This window comes from Dromaius novaehollandiae, chromosome Z (genome assembly GCF_036370855.1).
Source record: "Dromaius novaehollandiae isolate bDroNov1 chromosome Z, bDroNov1.hap1, whole genome shotgun sequence".
Lineage (NCBI taxonomy): Eukaryota > Metazoa > Chordata > Aves > Casuariiformes > Dromaiidae > Dromaius > Dromaius novaehollandiae.
Window position 1 is genome coordinate 52,059,067 of NC_088132.1, and position 24,118 is coordinate 52,083,184.

General features: G+C 37.2%; 1 protein-coding gene across 11 annotated transcripts in view; it reads left to right on the forward strand.

The window, feature by feature from the left end:
- The window catches only part of LOC112991895 (myocyte-specific enhancer factor 2C), a 126,949-nt gene that overhangs the window by 57,079 nt on the left and 45,752 nt on the right, over positions 1–24,118 (forward strand). For all 11 annotated transcript variants that reach the window (XM_064502577.1, XM_064502579.1, XM_064502580.1 and 8 more), the window contains exon 3: positions 2,969–3,172. In XM_064502577.1, the coding sequence (XP_064358647.1) occupies positions 2,969–3,172 (204 nt within the window). The remainder of the gene's footprint in view (positions 1–2,968; positions 3,173–24,118) is intronic.

Genomic DNA, 24,118 nt, shown 5'->3' on the forward strand with positions numbered 1-24,118 from the left:
TTAATCTTTACCACTCAGCAAAATTTCTGCAATACTAGAATATTTGCTGTTACCTTAGATGATATTTATTAGATACTTTTAGTTTAGGTGAATATGGCTCACATAACAAATTGAGACCAAAAAAAAATTAAATAATAAAGATGCTGTTTCCTTATATTGCTCACTCAAATATTTTGGAGTATGGAAGAGAAGTATATTTCTATTCCTAATGAAGCCACAAAAAAGGAATTATGTGTAACAATCATTTGTTTTTAAATGGCTTGAAAGGTATTTTTAATCTTTCCTGAGGGTACTGACCTTTCACCATACATTTGAAAACATAAGTTACAATCCTAACTATAAACTATTGTAAAAGTGTAATACATTATATATTTATATATATATATATATAAAAATACATTATTATCTTTAAAAGTAAATGCTCTAAAGTGCAAGCTGTTAATGAGTCTATTTAAAAAGAATAGTAATATTCCAGGTCACCGTAGAAACAGTAATAGTTACAATTGTTTTTCATGCATTTTTGAACAGTAGCAGAATGCATTATCTAATAGATTTGGAAAATGTTAGAAAGATCAAGGAGCTATTAGCAAACTGAATTCAGAGCAATTAAGATTATGCTTTAAAGAAAGAAAGAAAGATCTTATCTGTTGTCCTTTCTTTCAGTTTCCACAAAAAGGAACTCTAACCAGTATCATTTTGGTGATAAGTGTTATGAAATAAGTATGTGCTATGCAGCACAGCTGTGTGGTTACTCTAAATGTTCAGAAGCACCTAACAGTAAACACAAACAGTGGCTTTAAAGATATTTCTGTACTGGAGTGTACTTTGATGGTAAGAAGCTGTAACATGCTAAATTCTGAGGTTTCTGTGCAACAGAAACCATACTGTATAGAGACACTCCACCTACTGCACTGTGGTCAAAAAGCTGATTGAAAAGAGTTTTAGATGCAGAAAAATATGTTGAGTTAGTATATTTTATTTTCTGTGTGTTTAGCTTTTTCTAAAACATGATATATATCTTGAGATATATTTATATTATATATAAGTTTCTGAACAAATGCATCACAATTTTCTGCAATCAGGGAAAATATTAATGGAGTACCTGATATACTAGTATATTTTTCAGAGTTTGAATGAAGTTTGTTACCTAGCTCATTATCCATTCCAAGTGCCAAAAGCCATTGACAGAGACCAATTTAGATAGAACTTACTATCAAATACATATATTTGAGACCAGTGCTGTGTAAAGTGTTTTTTTTTAATGCTTGAATAATTATATTTAATGGTAATCCATCTTTTCTTAACAGTATGTTGACAGAAAGGCTAAAGAGACTGAAATGGCAATAAGAGCAATAACATTTAGTATACATTTGGGAGAATAAATGTACGGAGTATTGGCACAGAGCCTCATCTTCTGGAGATAGACTAGCAAATAGGGATTAGCAATACTTAGAGGTCACGTTTTCCAAGGCATGACCTGCTGGGATTCTAAGGTAGGCTGGGGTTGCAGTTAGCATTAACTTGCATTAGGAATGTGACAAGATAAAACAGCAGCTAAACAAACCATGTACAGAGGAATCTTCCTGCCTCAGTGTTAAACCAATTGCGGAGCTACGACTTACTACCCACGGGTATTAAGGAACTAGTAGCAGCAAGTGTGGGATTAGGCAAACCTGTAAACTTGGTCGAGTGCCTGTCCTCGCCATATCATATACCTTCACTAGATGTTACGTTTGATTAATAATAAACAGGCTTAGCAAAAACATATTTTTTATCTTAAACATTCATATTACTAAAAATTGCTAGAGAAGAAAATGGATGTAAAAAACCCACAGTCATTGTATACACTTAGTGTGTATAGAAAGGGACAGAAAAAGCAGAAACAATTTCAACCGTACAATTAGTTTAAACATTGCTTGGTAGTTTGTTATTGTAAGCCACATATCTTATTGGAACTTGTAAGCTGGTGCAGAAAAGGAAAAAAAAAAACACATTTATTCAATGTGCAGGTCATTTTTTGTCAAAACAGTCCCTGGGGAAAATTATACTTACATACAGATAATAGGTGATTTTCATACCGCTTAGGTTTTGCATAAAGTTTCAGGGCATTAGCTGGCTTACTGAGAACTTTTAAGCACATTCCTATTTTTACCTATATAATATGACCAGGCTCCTTTGTACTAAAAAATGCCGGCTCATATTTCTAAGCATCTACTTGAAATGAAATAAAGTATGGTACAGCTGTGTATAGATAAGATGTTATCTCAAAGAGGATATTTGTTGCTGGCCAGATAGAATTTGTTCTTCATTCTTGCTTTATATTTCTTGTTTCTCAAATGAGAACATGAAAGTTAAATAAAATGTGTTTGACTCTTTTAAACTAGACACTTCTCCCAAACTATCATGAGTGTATTTATATAAACACCGTATCTCTTCTACTCTACTTAAAATTCTGTATGAAATAATTCCTCCTGCTAAAAATCTAGGCAGCCAGGATTGGGGGGGGGCAGGATGGAATCAGTCAATCACTATCAAAAATAAGAATCGACTGTACCTTCTGTTCAAACTATTTACAACTGCAAATCTGAGGTGCCGTTTTAAAATATTGATGGGAAAAATGTATGCAGCATAAATACAGTGTCTAAAAAGGGCAAAACTCTGAGAATTAAAAAGAGAGAAAGATGCAGAATTAAAAGTTCATAGTGCTACTTAATGAAAATGCCTCGTACCTTTTACTTGTGGCTTGAGTTTTGTGCAATGAGAATTACATATATTTCCTCAGTTACATAACACACACAGATGGATACTTATATTCTATTTTGGAACTAAATTTATATTTATGGATTTCCCTTCTAAACTTGTTCTAATCAAAGACTGCAGCAGTCACATTATATTTCCAAGAAAAGAAAAAGGGCTACAAAGAGACTGACTTAGGGATTTTTGATGCACTTTTTTTCTTTTTTTCCAGGTGACATTTACAAAGAGGAAATTTGGGTTAATGAAGAAGGCTTATGAGCTGAGTGTGCTATGCGACTGTGAGATTGCTCTGATCATCTTCAACAGCACCAACAAACTGTTCCAGTATGCCAGCACTGACATGGACAAAGTGTTGCTGAAGTACACAGAGTACAATGAGCCACATGAGAGTCGAACAAATTCGGATATTGTTGAGGTAAGACTTTGCGTTCTGTGAGGGTTCAGTTTTGACTTGGCTCCGAGATTGAGGTACTCAAACAAGAAGCCTGATCGTGCTTTCTCCAGGGTCTCAGAACATATCCGAGGTGTGACATAATGGCAGGAGAACAGAATAGGGAGGAAGAGGTACCGCTTTGGGGGTTTGAGGTTGCGTGAGACATGCAGAAGAGCAGTAGAGCTTGGAGGGAATTCATGTGTTTTGTGAGCTGTAAATTTTATCCTGCTGAGTCTCACATGCTCAGCAGAAACTCCTGCGATGGGATCAGTGGATCCCTGTCGTCCAGCTTTCTGTGCTGCTTTCTCCCTTAGGCCTCTCCGTGCCTTGGCCACTACCTCCTGGCCGAACCTCCCCCTTGTCTCCTCCAGCTCCCGCCAGGTGATGCGTCCCCCGGAGTACATGGCACGCGTTGTCTCCCCGCTCCAAAAGTTAGGATGTTCTCAGACCGGGAGGAACCGAGAAATGTAGTGTAAAAGACGTGGAAGAAAAAGATTGAGAATCACTACTCTAAGACATTTGATTGAATTTTTTTTAAAGCTTTCTGTTTATTTACAGAGATGGGCAGTTTCACAGAATGCAAGAAAAAATTACTTACAAGCTACACAATCTAACAAATGCTTTAACTCTCTCTCATACAAAATGCTCTTACTAGAAGTATAATAATAGTATCAAAACAATATTATGTATCAAAATGTTAGAAATACCTTATAATTATAAAAAAATTAATATACACTATTAAATAGGGCAAGTTGTATTTACAATTACTGAAAAATATTAATTTTTTTTATTATTTTCAGCTTCTAATATTTACAGAAAAGTCAGTTTAATATGCAATCTCATTAAGACTCAAGCTATGCAAAATAAATGAAGCTTTTAAAGATTTTGCTGCAATAGCAAAACACTCAGAGTAAAACTTAAAAAAAAGCTTACATGACATGCAAGTGAGTCCCATTTTCAAAGCATCTAAGTGATTAGGCATGTAATGATAACATTTAAAAAAGCACTGGAAGAATGAGGTCCTGTCTGAAAGATCAATGAAATCAGTGAAAATTCAGTCATAAATGCTACTGAATGCTTTGGCCTATACACTTAAATTACTTAAGATCTTTTAAAAAGTGTTGGCTTCAGATTTTTAAATAATCTGGATATTGCTGAAAATGAGACTGGTGTTTTCAGAATCTTCACCTGGGCTAATCATGTATTTGAGTCTAGCAGTGGAAGAAATTAAGTGTCTTAAGTTACATGTAAAATATTTCTGATGGAGAAAATATACTGTTTGATAGACATTGTTATGCTTGTTACCAGGTATCACAGTCACAACACAATAGATCAGCAAAGATTGTAACCCAGGGATATGTGTCTATCCTCATGTCAACGTATAGGATGATACTGTTTTGCTTCCTTCATGATCTCCCAGCAGACATCCTCCACCATGAGGAGAGGGTGAGGGTCTGACAGCAGTACAAAAATTTCTGTGAGTTAGGACTAACAGGAAGATATACAATTTCTTCCTCCTCTCCATCATTTCTTTTTCTCTCTCACTTCAAATCCTTTTTACAGACAGAAAGCCTTTACTGTCACCCTAGGGATTTAACCCTGTTACCTCTGGTCAACTCATGTCCTGTTCTGCAGAACACAAATTCTATCCCCTAAACAATCCCCTGCCCTCCTTTGGTGGCACAAAGCCAGAATATTCTTAGCAGGAAAAGCTTCCTGTGATATCTTTACTCTTTCCTGCAAGCCTTCTTGTGGGAATAGGTAATTAGGCCACTGGTTAGGGATTTATAACATGCTTCACAATGAATGAAGACTTATGATCATGAGGACTCTGTTTTTTCAAGAAACTTGAGTGAAAACATAAAATTTTAAATGTCTATTTTGTTGTAACTTTGAGATTTTCAGAAAGAGCACTCTCTGCACCTGCAAAATCCTTTTCCTGCAGGAATAGCGGCCTAGTTAGATCAGACTGACAGGCAATTTTGCATGCAAATGTGTAATTTTGTGGGTGCGCTCAAAGTTCAGTAAGCCTCCCTTTTCTTTTCACTCCTCCATAGGCAGCCAAATACAAGTAGGTAGCTGAAATGAATATTATTTAAAGGGAGTAATCTAACAAACAGCAGAAAAGGCCACACAAAGTGCAATTTTTAATGTTTTTTCCATATGTATTGTCATCTCTGAATTAAGTCATTTGATTGTTTTGGTGCCATGGTTTTCAGTATTCTGCCTGTAAGGCAAAATACTTCAGCCACGCTAAAGCCAGTACGATTTCAAGATCAAAAAAGTACTTGTGCAGGGTGTAGGTTTGGAATAAGAGTCCCAATAAGAGCAAAAAAAGTGTGTAATTATCATGCCTTTACTTGATAATTAACACAATAATGACTAGTATGATAGGGGAAGAAAGCCCACAAAAGTATGTGATCTGCAGGATGGCTTGGCTCTTAGTGTAGTTTGGATGTATTTTTAGGTACAGGATATAAATCTCCCACACATTTAAATATTTAAGTTGATCAGTTAAACTGACTAGATTACACACATTTTCCTTGTAAGGAGTCCATTTTTTTTCACTTTCAGACAGCTAGATTTCATACTTACAAGTTTTTAATCTTGTTCTTCCAGAGCAATCAACAGCAGCTGAAGATCAGACAGTATTATTAAATCTGGTCATTTTCAATTAAATGACTGTTCAGTAACCACATTTCAGCAGAAGAAAAGGACACAGCTGTGCTCACAGATTTCTGTACAGAATCATAGAAAGAAAACTTTTTTAGGTATCCTTATGAAATTTTGAAATACAACTGTCACCCATATAAAGGTCTTAGCCTTCAATTTAGAATCCAATTTCTGTTCACGTTCTGCATTATACTAACAATTTAGTTACTTTTTTGATTGTTGTAGAACTGAGTTATCAGTCATTAGAATATGGTTTAACTTCTTTGAACAATCTCTATTCAAAGAAAATCAAAAGTTTAGATCCCTAATATGTATTTAATTCCTTCTGAATTAAGCCACTGATACTCAAACGTAAACATTACATGAATTTTCATGTAGTTCTGGTTAAACGTGTTAATTTTATTAATCAGACATTTTTGATTTATTTACTGGGATTAATTATGTTTAGCATTTCTGAAGAAATGAATCTTCAGGCCACAACTTATTATTTGAAAGAGCAGAAGATACAGTGCTATACATCTAATAAGCATTACACTGTTTTTCAAGGGAAAAATGTCTTGACATGAATTTTAACACCTGTATGACAGCAAATTGAGCAAAGCTATCTTGATCCTGATTACTGTAGTGATGTAAATGGAGTAACAAATATTAAGAGAAATTTAAAACTCCTTGAGTTCAGTTAGTGTTATTCTAAACAAATATCGCATGACTTTCTTTACATATGCAGTAATTTTATTCACATGTAGTATCTATCATTGAAATTGTCTTTTCCAGTTGTCTCATTCACAACGGACTCGCTCAATGTGTAATTTGGCATATCTGAATTCTTCAGATCATAAAAATTATCTACCAGCTGAACATATTTCAGATATTACCCAATAAATACACTTACAGATGTCCACTGGTAACTAAAAAGCAATGAACACTCTTGAAGGAGAAAAAATTGTATTCAGCACTCAAGTTTGTTCATTCTCAGCAAAAGTGACAATTATTTTAAGTCTCACTGAAATCTTTGTAGGGGTTGTATCATGTGTATTAGTTCTGCAAATAAAGGTTTATTCTGAGACTTCGGTTTAGAGTTAACTGTGTTCCTAAAACTGAAGCCTTTACGTCCTTACCCACCAAACCACTAACCCCACAGTTTTTCCATCAACTTCACTTCAGTAAAAAAGCACATGCTGGTTGTCAGGGTATAGTAACTTATTTTAAGGAACAGCAGAATCTATGTAAGGTGTACTTGCTGTACCTGTGGACATTGAGGGAAAAAAAATCATGTTTATGCTAATTTCCCAATTCCATATGTAAATATGGAAAACAATATATTCTGAGCAGCTGTTATTTAAAATTCTGCCACTAGAAGATTTCTAATTCTTTACTTTAAAATGGGAATAGATTTTCTCTCATTAGAAACTCCTGTAGCATTTAGTACATGGCTTTTGGTACAGAAATAGTGTTTTTACACCTGTAGTTCTCTTCTGTCTTTAGAAGCTTGTCAGTACCTCCATTTACTATCTACTTTCATAGAAAAAGGTTATCTTACAGGTCTCCCATTTAACACTGTCAGCACAGTTGCATAGGGCGAGGAAGAATTTTCTTATGACAATGAGGAAAAGAGGAACAAGAGTAAATGCCAGAGTTTTATGACTGACTTAAAGAAGTGCATTATGGTTTTTGTAGTTATTTAAAATAATGAGGCCAGATTCTCCCCTTGTTTCTGTAAAACAGAAGTGGATCTAACATGACTTATTTCAGTGAAATTTCACAGTTACACCGCTGTAAGTGAGAAAAGAATCAGACCTTGTGAATTTGAACTGTTCTTAAAACAGGCATCACTTCACTACTTTGTGTAGCAAAGATTTTAATAAAGATCTTTTTTAATGAAGGTTTAATAATAAGATTTTAATAAAGATTTTATCAAGGCATCGCTAGGGAACTAACTTTAACATTACAAATTTCAAAACAAGATGATATCTAAGATGGTTTATTCTGATTATATGGGAAAATTAAAATGCACAGAAAACATTGAAATTTTAATTAATTTGATAAAAAAGTGTAATGGATCTTAAAATATACTGTAATATAGTGATAATGAATAAAAAATGGTTCTACTTATATTTACTTGCTTTCCTTGTCTTAATATCCAATGTTACCTTTTCATCCTTAGTGAAAAATAGTTTATAGATGCTCTTTCTCCTCAGAAAGAATTGGACTCTCATTCAGAAATGCCAGTTTTGGGGCTGGATGATACTTCTTAATATGTTTTTCCTGTTTCTTATTTCCAGTGTATCATCACACCTAGGAAAATTGACATTCTGCTACCTAACTGCACAGGGCTTGGCATCATCCAGAACTTGTAGCAATTTATCTCATTTGCCCTTTTTTACTCTTATCCTAAATACAATACTTATTACCTTCTGAGGAACAATGGGAAGAGATTGTCAGTATTTCACCATTGACAAAGATTCATATTTCATGATAGACAGCTGCTTATCATCCGTGGCTGCTCTAAATTATCTGGTCTAATGACTTTGTCCTCATTTATTTAGTGGGGCAGAAGTCCTATTATTCAAATAGTATATAGTCGAAGTATACGAGACCTAATAGATTCAGCTCAGCCAACAGTGCCAAAGCCCTGTAAACCTGCCACTAAGGAGCTCAGAAAGGACATTACCCTTTGATTGGAGGGGACATTTTTTAGACTAGGAATGCAGGGAACTGTTTTGCATCTTGGCTGCAAATGTAATTACACAGAAATCTACTGTGATTCTTCAGCTAAGCCATTAAGTTTTTGCCAATTGAAGGTGAAATTTCCTGCTTGTTTTCTCTCTCACTGTCCCTTCGTCCCTGTCACTTCTTTCATGTCACAGCATCAGCTACTTTCTTGGCTTTAGCAGATCTCATGAGTTTTTACTAAGCCCTGTTTTTGATTTTGTTTCTTAGACACTGAGTCTGACACTCTGGTCCTTGCTCAGGCACATAAATCATTCCCCCACAACTCACTAACCACTTCATCTTTCAGCTCTTTTTAGGCCTCCAATCTATCAATTTGTTTGACCCTGTGGCGCTTATTCTCCCCCTTTCTCCAACTGGCTTCTACTCCTCTGCTGATTCAGTGGCCACTACATTTAACTCAAGTTCTCCTATTAGGTCAGCCCTTTCAAATTCATCCCATCAACCATCTCTTCCGTTTTCTGGCACACACACATCCACCTCCTCAGTTCCTCTCTGCCAAACCACTAATCACTTGTAGAGAGAGAAGAGGAACAATGCAAACTTCCTCCACTTTCCTAACTGAGCTTCATTATACATATAAATCTATGTTTCAACGGTGATCACCCCACAGATCTTCTCCAAACTTTAGTTCACTCCTTAAAACTGCTACTTTGCATGCGTACACACACATCTCTCTATAATCTTTGCAGCTGTCTTTTATCTTACAGGAACTCCTCCATGACCCCAGTGTCTTTGCCTTTTCTGAAAGGTCTCTCTTGCTATCTGCCTTTGACTCTATCTCTTCCTGGCATCTAACTTCAACTACTCCTTTCTTTCTTTTTCTAAATCATTTGTACACCTAGAAAGCATTGAAGCTCCCTCACATAGTCTTTTACATACAGGAAGATGTCAACTGCTACAGTACACTGCTTCCACAAAATCTCACACTTGTTTGGCTTCTTAAGTACACATTGTCCTACCCTGTTTTTTGAACCTGAATATTTGTCAAGCATGGTATGTGCTTTCACCCACCTCTCCACTCACCTTCTCAAAACTAATTGTATTTTGCTGTATTCTAACACGTAATAGACAAACACAGGTCCTATCTTGAAGTATTTACAGCCCTATTTCAGATACAGCACACTAAGAACAGGTACCAAAATAAAATGTTATGATGATACTATAACATGAATCTCCATGTGATACACATCAGGACCATTTTCAGTCCTGATCAGTCCATTTTCAGTCCTTATCCATCAAGTAATATTTAACCTACTCTTACTGAGGATCATCTTTCGACCAGTTCTGAGGGTCTTTTCGTCTTCACATTTTCAGTCTCATCCTTCTTAATCTCTTGCCACTTGCACTGCAGAACATACTTCTTTTTTTCCATCTTTCTGTCCCAAAGAGTGTCAAAATATTGTTCTCTCCTAGTCTTTCCAGCTGTTTCTTTAGTCTGCCTCATAGGGACCATTGGTTTCCATTACAGTTGATGACCCCCATCCAGTTTCCCCTCTCCTTTTGGAAAAACTCACTTTGAATGATCTCCCGCCCTTAATGATATTGAGGATTTCACCAGGAATTACCATGAGCTGCTCCAGGAGACTTTAACTATCCTAGGGTTGTTGTGATGGTGTTGCTAGTTGGACACTGGGGAAGACAGTAGTTCTAATTTGCAAACATAAGTCACAATTTTAAATAATTACAAATTACAGGGTTTTTTTGGAAAGATAATAAGCATTTAGCATTATCTTTTAAATTTGCTTTCCAAAGGACTATACATCTGTAGCTCTAGTAACTGCTGATGAATTTACCTATTGCAGAGTGTTTCCCCTTCCCTGGTGGACTCCTGTAGTTGATGAGGGAGAATAAACTGAATATAGCTGGAAAGATGAGTGCCAACTGCAGAGCATTTTCCACCAAGAGAAAGAACTGAGTTTGTGGAAATGTGAAATTCTTCCTGCATATTTCACATCTTCTGTGTTTTACAGCACACAGAGCCATCTTTGCATGCTTTAAGATTGAGATGGCAGGGAACAAAGTAATACCAAGTCATGTAGAATGGTGAGATTTGAAATTTGCTGGTTTTGTTGTTGTTGTTGTTATTGACTGCTAAGCATTTTGTTCAAAAAAGGTATATGGTGAAAATATGCAACAAATGATAAACAACAATGAACATCCCCACTGCTCTGTAGAAGAACTAGCTTGAATTGAAAATCTGATGGGCTTTTAGTTTGACCAGCAACAGAATGTTAATAGGCATGAAATACTACTAAATCTATAGGATAATGCAGGGACTTGAGAATTAAAACCTAGCATAGCTTTAGTGCATCAGAAGGCTGGAGATGATAAGGATAGCATGGCAGGTGACAAGGGCTGCATGCATGTGACATGCTACATGGGCAGTACGTTGTGCCTGAGAGGACTGCCACACTCCTGTTTGGCTGATGGCCTTGCGGCATGTTATCCCATCAATTCTTACAGGTGTGCTGGGGGTCCTGTAGCACTTGTAGGATTAGACACTTGGCGGGGAAGTTCTGAATGAGATGAAGGGGAAAAAATCCCTTCTGTCAATTATTTCTAAAGGTCACAGAGCTAATGACTAGCTGGGAGGTTAATTAGATTCTGAAAGCCTCTTCATATCAATTAAGACTCTTATCTGTATATTTGTAGTAAATAAGCCCCTATAACGATCTAAATGTACTCCTTTTAGAAAAAGTAAGGCAACTGTTGTAGTTTGTTTAATGTATTTTCTTCTCTTGTCATCATAACATAATACTGCATATAAACAAGCTGTGAAATACATATCAAGCCAGCTCTTCAGCTGTCGAAATCAGCAGAATTATTTCAGCTACCATGGGCTGAAGATCTGGGACATTATAGAAAGTAAGCCTGTATGTAAGAAAGGTTATTCAGGGTGATCTAAAGACAGTACAGTCTGTTGGATAGTGCCCTGGACGAGGACTCATGAGACTTGGATTTTATTAATAGCTTTGCCAAATACTGTTGTGTGACCTTGGACAAGTCACATCTCCTCCTGATGCTTCAGTTTCCCTGTCTGTAAAATGGGGGTAGCAATATTGATTTCCTTTGTAAATTGGTTGAAGACCAGCTGGTTAAAAAAACGGCTACTGTTATCAGTTACCACAGGACAGGAGATGACTGGCCAGGGTCAACTAGCCAAATAATTTTGTTTTAATGATGATTTGGGCTTTTTAAATGTTTGCTTCTTCTTTCACTTTTAGTAAATATGAGCCAAATCATTATTGCTAACCTCATGTATGACAAAATCATGGGACTGGCTTCAAGATCTTGAGCATTTTTGTAATATTCCTTTGGTCTTTCTTTGTTTGCCTTCTGGGTTTTCAGCCTTTGGAAGACGTGTTTGTAACCTAATGTCCTCATGTGAGCTTTTTCTATATTTTTCCTAACCATGGTTAGTAGAAAAAGATCTTCTTGGGAGGGGGATGAAATCCAATTTTCAGAAACATTTTTAAAATTTCCCCATTTTATCAATTTTAATTTCATTTTTGCAAGCAAATTAGTTAGAAATACATCTTTTTAAACAAAAGCTAATAGTCTTATGTAATCTTATTATCCAGAAATTTGGGCTTTAAGTAAATAACAGCTATTACAAGACCTCAAGAAAAATGTCAAATCTGGAAAACTGTGCAAGGTAATTCTGTTCTGTCCAAAGTAGTCCCTCAGTGGGACTACCGTCCGAATCAATGGGACTGACCAAATTAGTCCCTCTACTACATCCAGTAGAGAACAATTTATTCCCTTCCTCCCACTTATCCACGAGATTTTGACTCGATATCTTTCGATCTCCAGGCAATTGTTTAAGCTCTCCTTGATAACTCCACAGCATCCTGTTGCTGTGTACCTAACTGATAGCCTTTTGATGCTTTACCAGCTATAAGAAGAAAAGTAGAGGGTCAGGTTTTGACACTATATTTTTATTCTGAATATATTTCAAATTGATCCAGTATGTGAAAAATAACAGCTACAGGAAAGTTGTATAATGAGATGCTTTCTTTTGTTTTCTCTAAATAAATGGCCATTTTTTACTATGATTCATTCTCAGTAAGGATTTGGCTGTCATGAAACATATTTTGTAATCCTAAGGTATCTCAAATGAAAATGAAGTAGCTCACTTGATAGATCATTTTTCCATGATCTAGAAAAAGAGAATAGGGACAGAGAAAAGTACAATGGATGCAAGTTCAGTTGGTCTGAAGCACTTAGTAGAACAAAAGCTGCTTTTGGGTATATTTTGAGGAAACTCTAGACTTCCTGATTTAGACTGATTGAGGATCAGTCCTTACTATTTGTCAGGGCCCCACTTTTTTTTTTCTTTTATTCTTCTGTTCTTACTAATCAGTTAAAAATATTTCAATATCTTAGGAAATTTTTTGGCCCTATTGCTGTAAAAATGCAATGAGAACAAAGTTAAAAAACATGAATATAATATAAAAGTGTTGCAAACTCTCTTCATGATTCTTTTCTTTGTCAAACTTTGTCCTTTTCCTTGTCCTCTTAAATCTGTATTTCTTAGAGCTAGCTCTATTTCACAGATGACTGTTTCTTTCTCCAAAACATGATATATCTGGCTGAGAAGCTGGAAAAATCTTACATGTCTGTGTAACATTCTTATAACTTAATAGCTCCAAAGTTTTATCCCAATCTAGTCATTGGAGAATGTTCTTTGTTTTTGTAGTCACTGTTTCACATAGTAACAGCTTGTTGTATTTTGGTCTATTTGCCAGAGGGTAGGTTTATTTTTAAATCCCTGAACTCTGAATTTTCTTTATTTTTCCAAGATTGGAAGCAGCTGAAACGCCTGGAGATACAGGTTGAAGGGCTTGCTTCATAATATGAGATGGGAAGCCTCACCCCCTCCCCCTTTTGTGTTTTTCTTTTTTTAAATTTTTCCTAACAAATGTCTTTTAACTGATATTTGTCTAAAAATAGAAAACTGCCTAACTAAAAATAGCTTGGCTCTCGGTCTTGCCAAGGAAAATGGAGAGGAATAGGCGTGGAATAGAAGGCTGAGTAATCCAGCTCTATTCATTCACAGATCCCTTTGAGAATGCAGGCGATGATAAAGTGCCCTCAAAAAACCACAAGCCTGACTTGCTCTCTTCAGACTCCTAGGTGCCAATAAACATTTTAGCCCAAGGATATATTTTTTTTTCTCATAGATCGTAAACACTTTCTGAAAGACAAGGCTTTGTTTCACAGAAGCTGACTTACTGTCAAAAATAGCTGACTTTCCTGAGGTCCTTTTTTTTAACTTTCCACATGTTTTTAAATTTATTTTGAGATGAGCAATGACTGCAGTGTCCTGTTAAGAAATACCATGAAATGTTACATATCTGGTGTGAATGAATGAAAAAATAGATGCTTTTCATTGATTACACACTTATGACTGCACCCTCAAAACTTCACGTGTCACTAAGAAAAAATTATTACTCTAATTCTGAGTAGTAAAAGTGAATGAGTAGACCGTTGATTTATTTCACTGAGAAATCAAACTATTTAGCTGCAGAGCACTTCTTGAAATGCATATATGAGTTAGGTTTCTTATTTGTAATTCTTCATTTACCCAAAACTCACATTTGGGCAAGGGGTTGGGGGAATGGGAAGGGGAAGGATCTAATTAACTTTAAAAAGCTGAACTGCTGAACTGTTGAGACCTCTGCAAAGCACAGTCTTTTTATTTGGAAAGCTGTCATGTCAATCTTGTGTGCTACTATGGTTTTTATATCACATCATCATTGTGGTATTGTAGTGTGAGCTATCCGTAATCCTGGAAGGGAGAAAAGACACCAGGAAGGGTTGAGCTTGTTATTTAAAACAGGAATGTTTGTTGTTGTTCTGTGTGGAGTTTTTTGTTTTTTAAAAATCTGAATAACCTGGTCAAACACAGCAACAGGGTGTGGAAATGTCAGCACAGTTCACAGGGTTATTTGGGCCTGAGTATTGTTTTGTTCAGTTCCTGTAATGCTGCTTGTGATAAGGCTCTGGAGACAAAGGACGATAATTGATGGAAGGGGACTTAAATCACTCCAAAAAGAATCAAGGTCCTTGTATTTGGGTACATCGACTCTTCTGGTCTCCTTCCTCCTTGTAAAGCATTTTGTCTTCTTGCATGTTGGCCCCCTACCGCTCTTTGTAATGGAGGCAGACCACAAGTGATTCCTTTATGCAGTACACAGGGTGTAATTGTGTCTGTGTGGTGTATTAGTAATTACCAGGCTGAATTCCCATATTGTATCTTCACTGCAAGCATGGAAAAATAGGACACACTACCCTGCCTTACCATTTTCAACCTAGATAGTGAGCTACTTATAGCTATGTTCCAGAGACAAAGGCTTTTGTGAGCAAACCCATTTTTCATTTTCATCATTAAGACATCCCTGTTTTGTAAGGTAAATACAAAATGTGATTATTCACCTGAATTCTTGCACAGGAGTATTAATCAGAAGTGTAGAAATACCGTATCTTCTGCTACCTCACAGCTATCTTTAATGCAGGCTACTGAACTTGCCCTCCTTTCCCTGATGACCTTTTTAATACTGGGATCCCATAACCTGTCAACTGCTCTCAGTCAAACCAGTGTTGAAGATCGTACTGCACTGAGTTTCTTGTAAAATCAGCAAGTGATGCACAGTTCATACACTTACACATGGGTAAAGTTTTTTTAGTGTATAAGTGTTTCCAGATGTGGGCCCTTAGCACTGCTCATAGTTTTATTAGGTAAAGGAGTCCTGCGCTATTAAAATGCTAAAAAGCTCTGATATATAAAGTCAACCCTTCATGTTTAATTAGAGCCCTGATTTCAAGCCCAGAGTGGGCAATGAGAGCCTTCTGACCGACTTCAAAATCCTCTGGTTAGGATTCCTAGCACAGGCATCCATTTCTACAGGGTCTGCCATCTTTATGTAGTAAGCAATACTATGAGAGATAGCATTCCTACAAACCGGCATAGAAGTCCTGTTGCAGACAGTGAGACAAGAAGAAAGTTGAATGCTCTCACAAATATTGGCAGAATCATAGCTTTAGCTCTGAAGCAGTCTCAATGTCAGTAAGGGTGGCAGAACTGGGATCTAAATAGGCCATACCATGACTAGCATTTATGTATCTACACAGAGAAGTAAAAGTGTCCCCGTCCCTTTCATGCCACAAAGAGTTGGCAGTAACCGTAACCCCCCTTCCTGAGGAACAAGGACGCTGTGCAGACAGTGCTTCATCGAGAAACACCAGAGAGGATGACAGAACAAAAAGTCAGGCCAATCCTGGCTTTTTGCCTACTTTAGGGAGCCGGCATTTTGAATGCTCAGACCAGAGTACCTTGCACTTCCATATTGCATGAAGGAATATACCTCCAACCTTTCCTTCCCTGGACTGCACACAGACAATGCTGTCTGTTCTCGAGATGCCTTCCCACAATTTCTATAGTTCTGGCAAAAGTCCTGTTAAACTTCAAAATATGCTGACTTTTTTTTCTTGTTACAGTAAGCAGATATAAATTAATTATTTATTTGTGTACTATAAAATTTGCATCCATCCTTTATGTATTATGTAGCTGATATTGATTCAACTCCATTTGTCCTGAATTCAGAGAGACCTCTGTGTGTTCATTTATATAAAAGACAAATGAAATTAATGTAAGTTACCAAATTTGCAGGGCTATAAAACCTCAAACACATACGCTTTATTGGTCTACATTTTTAATAATCAAAGTGTAGTGGTCAGTTGTGAATTAAAGTCCATAGACCAGAGCTGATGAACATCTGTGGTAGCTAAAGCTTAAATATCTATTGTTTTTTTGAATAAAAAACAGCCTTTAAAGGAGGTTTAAATCAACATTTTCTTTATGTTATGTTTTATAAACCCACAACTTGAGGTTGTTTTGCCTTTCTTACTTAACTTTGCTACAGGTGTTTTTATATACGGTTAGCAGTTAACGAAGGAGTAAATATACTATTAAAAGAAGTTGCATCATCTTTATTTGAAGTGGTTCATTAATGCTTTTGCATGATAGAGACGTGTTAAAGGGAAAAATCTTTGATATATTGGATAGGCTTGCATTAAAAAAATCTCAAACCCATTTATTTATATCATCCTGTGTGATCTATAGACAACTATAATTCCATTTTATAGTGCACTGTTATAAAAAATGTGCATGCACTTTACTTTGGGTTGTTAAAGTATATGTTTATTTCTTTGATCAAATGTTACAGCACGCAGGCTGCTCAAAGAAAGCAAATTATAGAAGAGTCAATAAGAGTATTTTAAACAACACACAGCTGCTATAGATTGGTTCAAAAGAGATCAAAATCTTGACAAAGAAGCAGTTCCTAATGGAGTGTATGGCATTTAAAGTATATTTAGCTTACTACAATAGAATCATGGCTAAAACACGACCAAACATAAAAACACATAATTTATACTTTCACTGTTATAATCCAAGGCTTGGTTATTACATACTTCTAGCATGTTCGAACACATAGCAATAAAATGGAAGCTTTGCACTTTTGTCACCAGGAGTTCTAAGTATGTGCTTTAGCATTTAGGCTGTATTTTTGTAGCCTACATGAAAAGAGGCTTGCCTTCTTAGATATAAATTTTCCCTCATCCCACATATATTGTTTAACTTCTGCATAAAAACTTGTAATTGCACTCAATACTTTCCATCCTATATCTGAAAGTGTTTTACATAAGTGACTAAACATAAGCTTTAAAATGTGGCAACTAAGGTCATTTAACCAAAAGTCTAATCTGGAGGCACGGGCTTGGTGAGAGACCTTGGCTATTTGATCTTAAAGATTCCTAGGTGCCTGCAGTTCTGTGCTTACTCAGGACTAACTCAGTCTGGCTGTAAATGGAGAGCCTTTTCCCTGTTTAAGTCACCGAAGATCTGGGAAATCTATGAACGAGATATCCCTGGCAAGCATTCTCTGAGTATGCTAACTGCAATGCACAAAGTTGGGATAGAGTTTTTCACAGAACAGTCAGAAAATACTGCTGGTGTTTGTGGCCTATCAAAGGTGCAGAGACCTCAGTTTCACTCATTTCTTAAAGATTTCTTTCTGGTTTTAATTATCTAGAGCAATATCTCATTTATCTTTTTATTTAGAGTCTATTTACTGGACCCTGTCCTGTAGTACCAAACTCTTTCTGTCCCCTGCACAGGAAGACTCAGATCCTAACACAGTGTGAATTCCACTCTGGAGATCAGATGCCTAAATATTAAGTATGGCTAAATCTAGCTTTCTAGGTGCCTAAATCCTTTACTGGACCTATTCCATAGTTCTTTCCTGTCACAAGATCCTTCCTTGCAAGAAGGGAACTGCAGCAGGGCATGCACTGTACTTTACGGTTTCAGTGTAAGCTCTCAGGTATGCAGCAGAGCAACACAGCTAAGAGGGAACACTCCTTGTTGACCATTTTCCTATCCTGTCTTTTTTTAAAAAAAATGCTTCCATTCTAGATGTGGCTTAAAAGAGTAAACAGGTATGCTCTCATTTCTTTGTCCCTATATGTCTTCATTTATAGCTTTCAAATGTTGGCAGGTGTAGGGGATTCTGCCTAGTTGGCTTCCTTAGCCCAACCCTTGAACTGTTAGGACCCCTGCAGATAACACAATTTGACAATTCTGACTTGACCTGCATCAATAGTAAGGAGTTTGTTTTCTAGAAGTAAACTCACCTGATGGTAATGCCATAAATCCCATGAGGCCACACTGAAGCCAGTGACCCACAGACTTCTTACGTGGCAGCCTGAACAGAACTAAGATGCTTCTGGGCTTGAGGTGAAACACTAGATCTCTGAGGGTTATGGAAATGTCTCTTGTCTCTCCTACAGGCTAAACTTTTTATTCCTCTCCCTTTGAGGAGTCTGAGAAATCCTCCTACTCCTTCTGTACAGTCTTCTTATGAGAGAAATGTTCTTAATTCCACCTCTTCCATTACTGAGAGTGATGGAGCAAAAAAGCTGACTAAATGTTCTGCAGAGTGCTTCCTACTGATCTCCATGACCAATTCAGCAGCAGGCATAAAAGAAGCACTCATCCATTCCTGCTACTGCTATTTAATTCAGGGGTCTTGTGACCCAGTATACCCCAGGCAGAAACAGGAATCCTGCCAGCCTTTGGAAGTTGGGTAAGTAAGCTGTGCTGTAGTTTGCTGGGAAGCTTCTCATTGTTGAGAAACTCCAGGCAAACCTCAGGACTGTGAACCTGTCTGCACAGACTAGACCCAACAGACCTGTGCTGTTTTGACCTAGTGAATTTCTTAAATGCCTGTTGGCCTCTTCACAGAAAAGGTTTTGTAGTGGTACTGACTTTCATTGAAACTTTGGTTATTTGCGGCATTTTTGGTCCCTTTTGCTACTGTAAGTGTTGGGTTAAAGCATGGATCTATTGAAATCAGTTACGATTTTTTTATTTGTTTGCCAGGTCTTTGACTTTAAATTTCTTATAGTTAGAAGCAAGCCCATGTGTTTTCAGATAAGCTCAACTATTATCTTGTCACAGTCTCTGATTTCTTTGGCACAGTCAGCTTCTGATTGATTTTAAAATTGAATTTTCATATTCAAATATAAAATAAATAATAATTTCCTGTAGTATCCCTGTATCATTCCATTTGATACTACTTACCTGTCCTCTAGGTTTTATTGTATTGGAAATATTCTGCAGTAGTTAGGAAAAAAAGGCTTCAAGTACCATAGCAGCAGGAATGGTTTAGAAAATAGCCAAGATAATGGAATAAGTAAATTAGCTTGGTTTTCTTGCCACAATAGTGTTGATAGAAAATCATTATTGTTCCATCTCTCAGCATAGCTGTTTCAGGCTGATGAAGACACGGGTGTGCATCACTGGTTCAGTCTGTAGTTTACTCTGATTTAAGGCATACCTAGATTTTTGGGACAAGTTGTTGTGAAGTTCAGTGGCAACTCTATGTCCAGAAAAGCAGTGCAGAAGGCTGAGACAACTGGGAGTAGTGCTGGTGGACCTGGACACTTCAGCTCTTTATTAAGGAAGGATTCATTATGGTGCTTTCTTGTAAACAAGTTGAACTTTTTTCTTTCTTTCTTTTTTTTCTTTCTTTTTTTTTTTTTTTTTTTTTTTTTAAAGAAAGGTCAGAATGTTATGGGCTTCTGAATATTTTTCTCAGATAGCCTGAAGCTGACAAAGATTTACCTTTTTTTCTGGGGAAAACAGTCCCCAAAACATTACCCATGTCCATGACCTAAAATACTGTGATCTGACCTCCTTTGTGATTTGTCATTTCTTCAAAACAAACGCAATCCTTAGCTGCGCTGGATTTGAGATTCCCAATTAGAAAAGCTCCCTTCCTTACATGTAACATGCCTCTGAGACTGACTTAGGCTTTCTGAGGAAACAGCTGCAATAGTTTAAGATGTTAGTACCCCCCAGCTATTTGCTGCCTTTGCTCTGTCAGAGGTTACCACCTTCACAGGAGCTGGAGGAAGGGACCGTGCACCCACCTCTCAGCCACTCCAGCTCTGTCACTCTGCTGGGTGGTGAGTAATCTTGGGTGGCAGGGCAGAGCAGACAGTGCTGGATGGGAGTGTAAACTGCAGCAGCAAGGCTACCGAAGCTTGTCTCACAGCCCTCAGCTAGGTCTTCTACCAAGTGTGTTAGTACAGGTCACACAACTGTTCACAGTATCTTCAGGGCACTTCACTCCCACCTCTACCACATGATGGAAGAAATGAAAGGGGCTGAAATCTTGCTCTGTTTGCCCAGGTCTTTTGCAAAATTAGGGAACTCAAGTAGAAACATCCTTTATGAGCCCACAGAATTACGTGTGGGGCTATATTATGACTAAACGCTTGAAGATTTCAGACAGTAAGGCTCTGGCAGGCCAATATACCAAATCTTCTTTACAAAACTATAACTTTGTCCACAGAAAAGATACCTGGTTTTACAATGACCCCCCCCCAACATTTAAAAAAAAAAAACGTTTTAGCTGGTTGTAGAATTTTCAGAAAAAGATGTTCAGTTTTTTCAATGGAGATAACTTTTTTTTTCTTTTCTATTTTACCCCCTCACATTTTTTTTTCCTAGTATCTCAGTAAAGTCTGCCCTCAGATCCTCAGCTATGGTCAAATTTATCCGAATAGATCTTGAATCTGCCTCTGCTACTTCTGCTTTCCTAAGCAGTGATAATAACTAGAAGCTGCTCTGTTTCTCAAGTTTTCTTCCTTCGCAGAGTACCAAAACTGAGCACTGTGTTGTTAATTTAACTTATCCTCTGCTCAACAAATCTACAATTGGAGCATAAGAATTAGATTTTGCAGGTTTATTCGGGGTCCGTCTCTAGTAAATTTAGAGTCCTTAATGGTTACATCACAGGTTTTTTGCAAACATTGATTGGTTTTCTTTACACATTCCTTATAGCACCCCAATTGCACTGATAGATACTATTCTTCAACTTCTGATAGTCATACCACTGGGGAAAAGTGAATTAACACAGTCCCTGCTGGAGGTTAGTAACAGAAACAGAAGTTAAACTGCAGCCTCTTGCAGTCTGGGCTAGCAGCTTAGCCCTTGGATAATCCTGTGTAAAGGCACTTATCTTTTATATCCATGATGGCTGGCCTCTTTGAGTCTGAGAAGGAGTAATGAAAATTTAGAATTCCCTTGCCTGTGAAAGAGAGGATTTTTCAAAATCTGACCATGTTTTTGTTAATTCTGTCACTTCCAATTCCTTCCTTTTGGGAGAAGGCTAGGCTTCTCTTGAGGGAAGAGCACAGTGATAGGAGCAGCATGCCTTTTGAAGAAGTCATGCTCCAGGAAAAAGAACAGGTGCTCGAACGACTGGTCTTCTAGAGTAATCGTGCAGTTAGGAAGTTTGATCCAGCTCCTCTGACTCTCTCGCTGCAGTTTGATCCAGCTCCTCTGACTCTCTCGCTCCCTCTTTGGTTAATATTTAGATGAGGGATCTACAAGTTTCAGCTTGCAAAGCGTCCATCTGAATCTTGCCACTCCTGTGGGATTCTCCTGTGGGAGAACAGGACCTGGTTCCTGGTTTTTAAAAGAGACTTCTGTAAGCAGATGAATGTGTATCATAGTCTAGAGATTTTAGCAGCTGCTTAAAGATGGATACACTTTGAACAAATGTTTCTGGTAAATAACAGAACTTACATAAATTGTTGAACTAACAGAAACAGAACAAAACCATCTTAAGTATGAAAGTCTACATTATTTGAGTCATCTGTTTTCATAGTTAAAATCATGGGCCAATTTTTCCTTTCAAATATTGCATGCTCACTCTAAACTTAGTGGAGACACTTCCCTCTGTTTCTCCTTGGTCAAAATTTGACTATATCAGCAGAACAGTGAGTTGATGGTTATTGCTTTGTTGCTATTTAAGGCCTCCATCCTGTAAAGGAACAGGAGGCTACAGTTTCAGGGATCTAACCTCTCATTTATTATAATTCATCATTTTAAAAAATATATATTGATTTGGGCATTTTTACCAGTGGATAAAAGAATTACACTATTATAAAAATAAAAGGGAGTGTTCTTCTGCCTTTAAAAGGAACAGCTATTCAGCAACATTTGCTCATTGTCGTATTGGTAGGTTTTTTGCAATAGCCTGTAATTTGATCAGCTGTAAAATAAATGTTCAAATTCTTCAAAAGAAAAGTCTGTTCGTAACATTGATACATTCAAGATTTTTATGGGAGACCTCCAAAGAAAACCCAGGTGCTGAAGGAAGTGGTGTTCTTGTCTCAGTGGGTGGCATTTGCCTGCTGAGTCAGTACTGCACCAGTTCAGTGCTGCTGGAGGTGCTCTGTTTCAAATGAAATGCAAAAGCAAAATGTTGTGGTCATCAAAGATTCCCTGGAACTATGGTTAAGGATGAGGGTGTTTGCCCCATGGTCTAGGAAAAATTCTATTCCAAGTAACTTGCATCCTATCTTACAATTCAATTTGTCTAAATATATATCACTTCTGCTCCTAAAAACTGCATTGGCTCATGTGGCTGACAGAAGTTGACTATATATTCACCATAGGACGGTTGCATTTTAATGATGTATGAAGCAGTCCTTAAACATAGGATTTCAGAATCTCTTCTGGGATCTTTTAGAACATAGGTAACATTCAAAATATATGCCAAATATAATTCCTATCAGCTGGCATTCTTTCTGTAATAACTTTCTGTGGCAAAAAAGATCTGTAAAATACATGTTACCCTCTATGTCACATTTCTCAAGTATTTTGAATATGGCATTTAGTATTTAAGGTTCCCATTTATATCATGGAAAAACACCAGCTGCCTTTGAAATAGTTAATTGTCTCTGCAGTCATTTATATTACACCCTACATATTTCAAATGCTGTATGTTTGAAGAGATAGTAACACTGATGTAACAGACTTGGTAACACCACTGTACATCTAGAATAACTCAACTGGTGTCTTTACAGCTGTTCCAGATCCAGCTACAGATTTACACTACTGTAAGTGAGATCTGACTTCAGCCTTGTATTTGTGTATATGTCTGACTAAATTAGACACAAATGAAAATGTTGAAGGCAGCGCTCCATCTAGAAGGACTGGGGTCAGCAGAGAGGGATTATAGTTAGACGAACATAAAAAGAGGGAGGGAAATAACAAACAACCTGTTGGTGATCGCAGTGTTTATTTTTAAATGGCCTCATATTCCCTAAAGAAGCTGAGATGATTCTGCTAAACTACTGTAAAGTTTATTTTTTCATCCATATATTTCTTGTGTCCAGCAGCAAAACCTTATACAAGTCAAATATACTATGTCTCACCAGTATCATCTTCTATTTTAAATACGGCTAATCACAATTTTCCTTACAGTGCTTGTGAAAGCTAAGTCAGTCGATACAGTTTACAGAAAATCTGGCCTTTTAAATATTTTCTCTACTTTAAGTTTCTTGAAAAATCAATAAATGAAATATGGGCTGATATTGTGCTCTGGCCAAGGGGCGAGGCAGAGGCACGAGTACGCTGACTTTAAGCCGTCTTTGCATCTCTGGGCGGACTGGGCCTGCCTGCAGGCTGCTGGTGCTCCCGACCGCAAGCGAGCGGAGCAGCCGGAGTACAGAAGTGTCTCCTTCGTGGAGCTGCTCCGCAAATACTGAGCTTTGTGAAACTGGAAAGCCATTTTCTGCAAGTCCCTGTTTGAAGAAAGGGAATTGAAGGCTAAGTATTTGTCACTGTGCTGCAGTGTTTGCTTTTGGTCTGTCGGGAGTCGCCGTGCTGTAGCACGGGGCGTTTATGGGCAGGCCAGGGCATATGAAGAGCCCTGGGAAGAACAGGAAAACGAGCTTCAGGTTTTTTCCCGTATTTATGTCTTCTGTATGTCTGTTGCTTGAAAAGAGGGCCTGAAACAGGCCCTTGGACCCTCAGGTATGTTCCTGGTGGTGCTCAAAGTTTAGGCACTTGATTCACGCAGTCATTTTACTTGCAGCGATAAATACTCCATCTTTAAAACACAAATACCTAGAGAATACCTCTGCTCTAAGTAAATAATC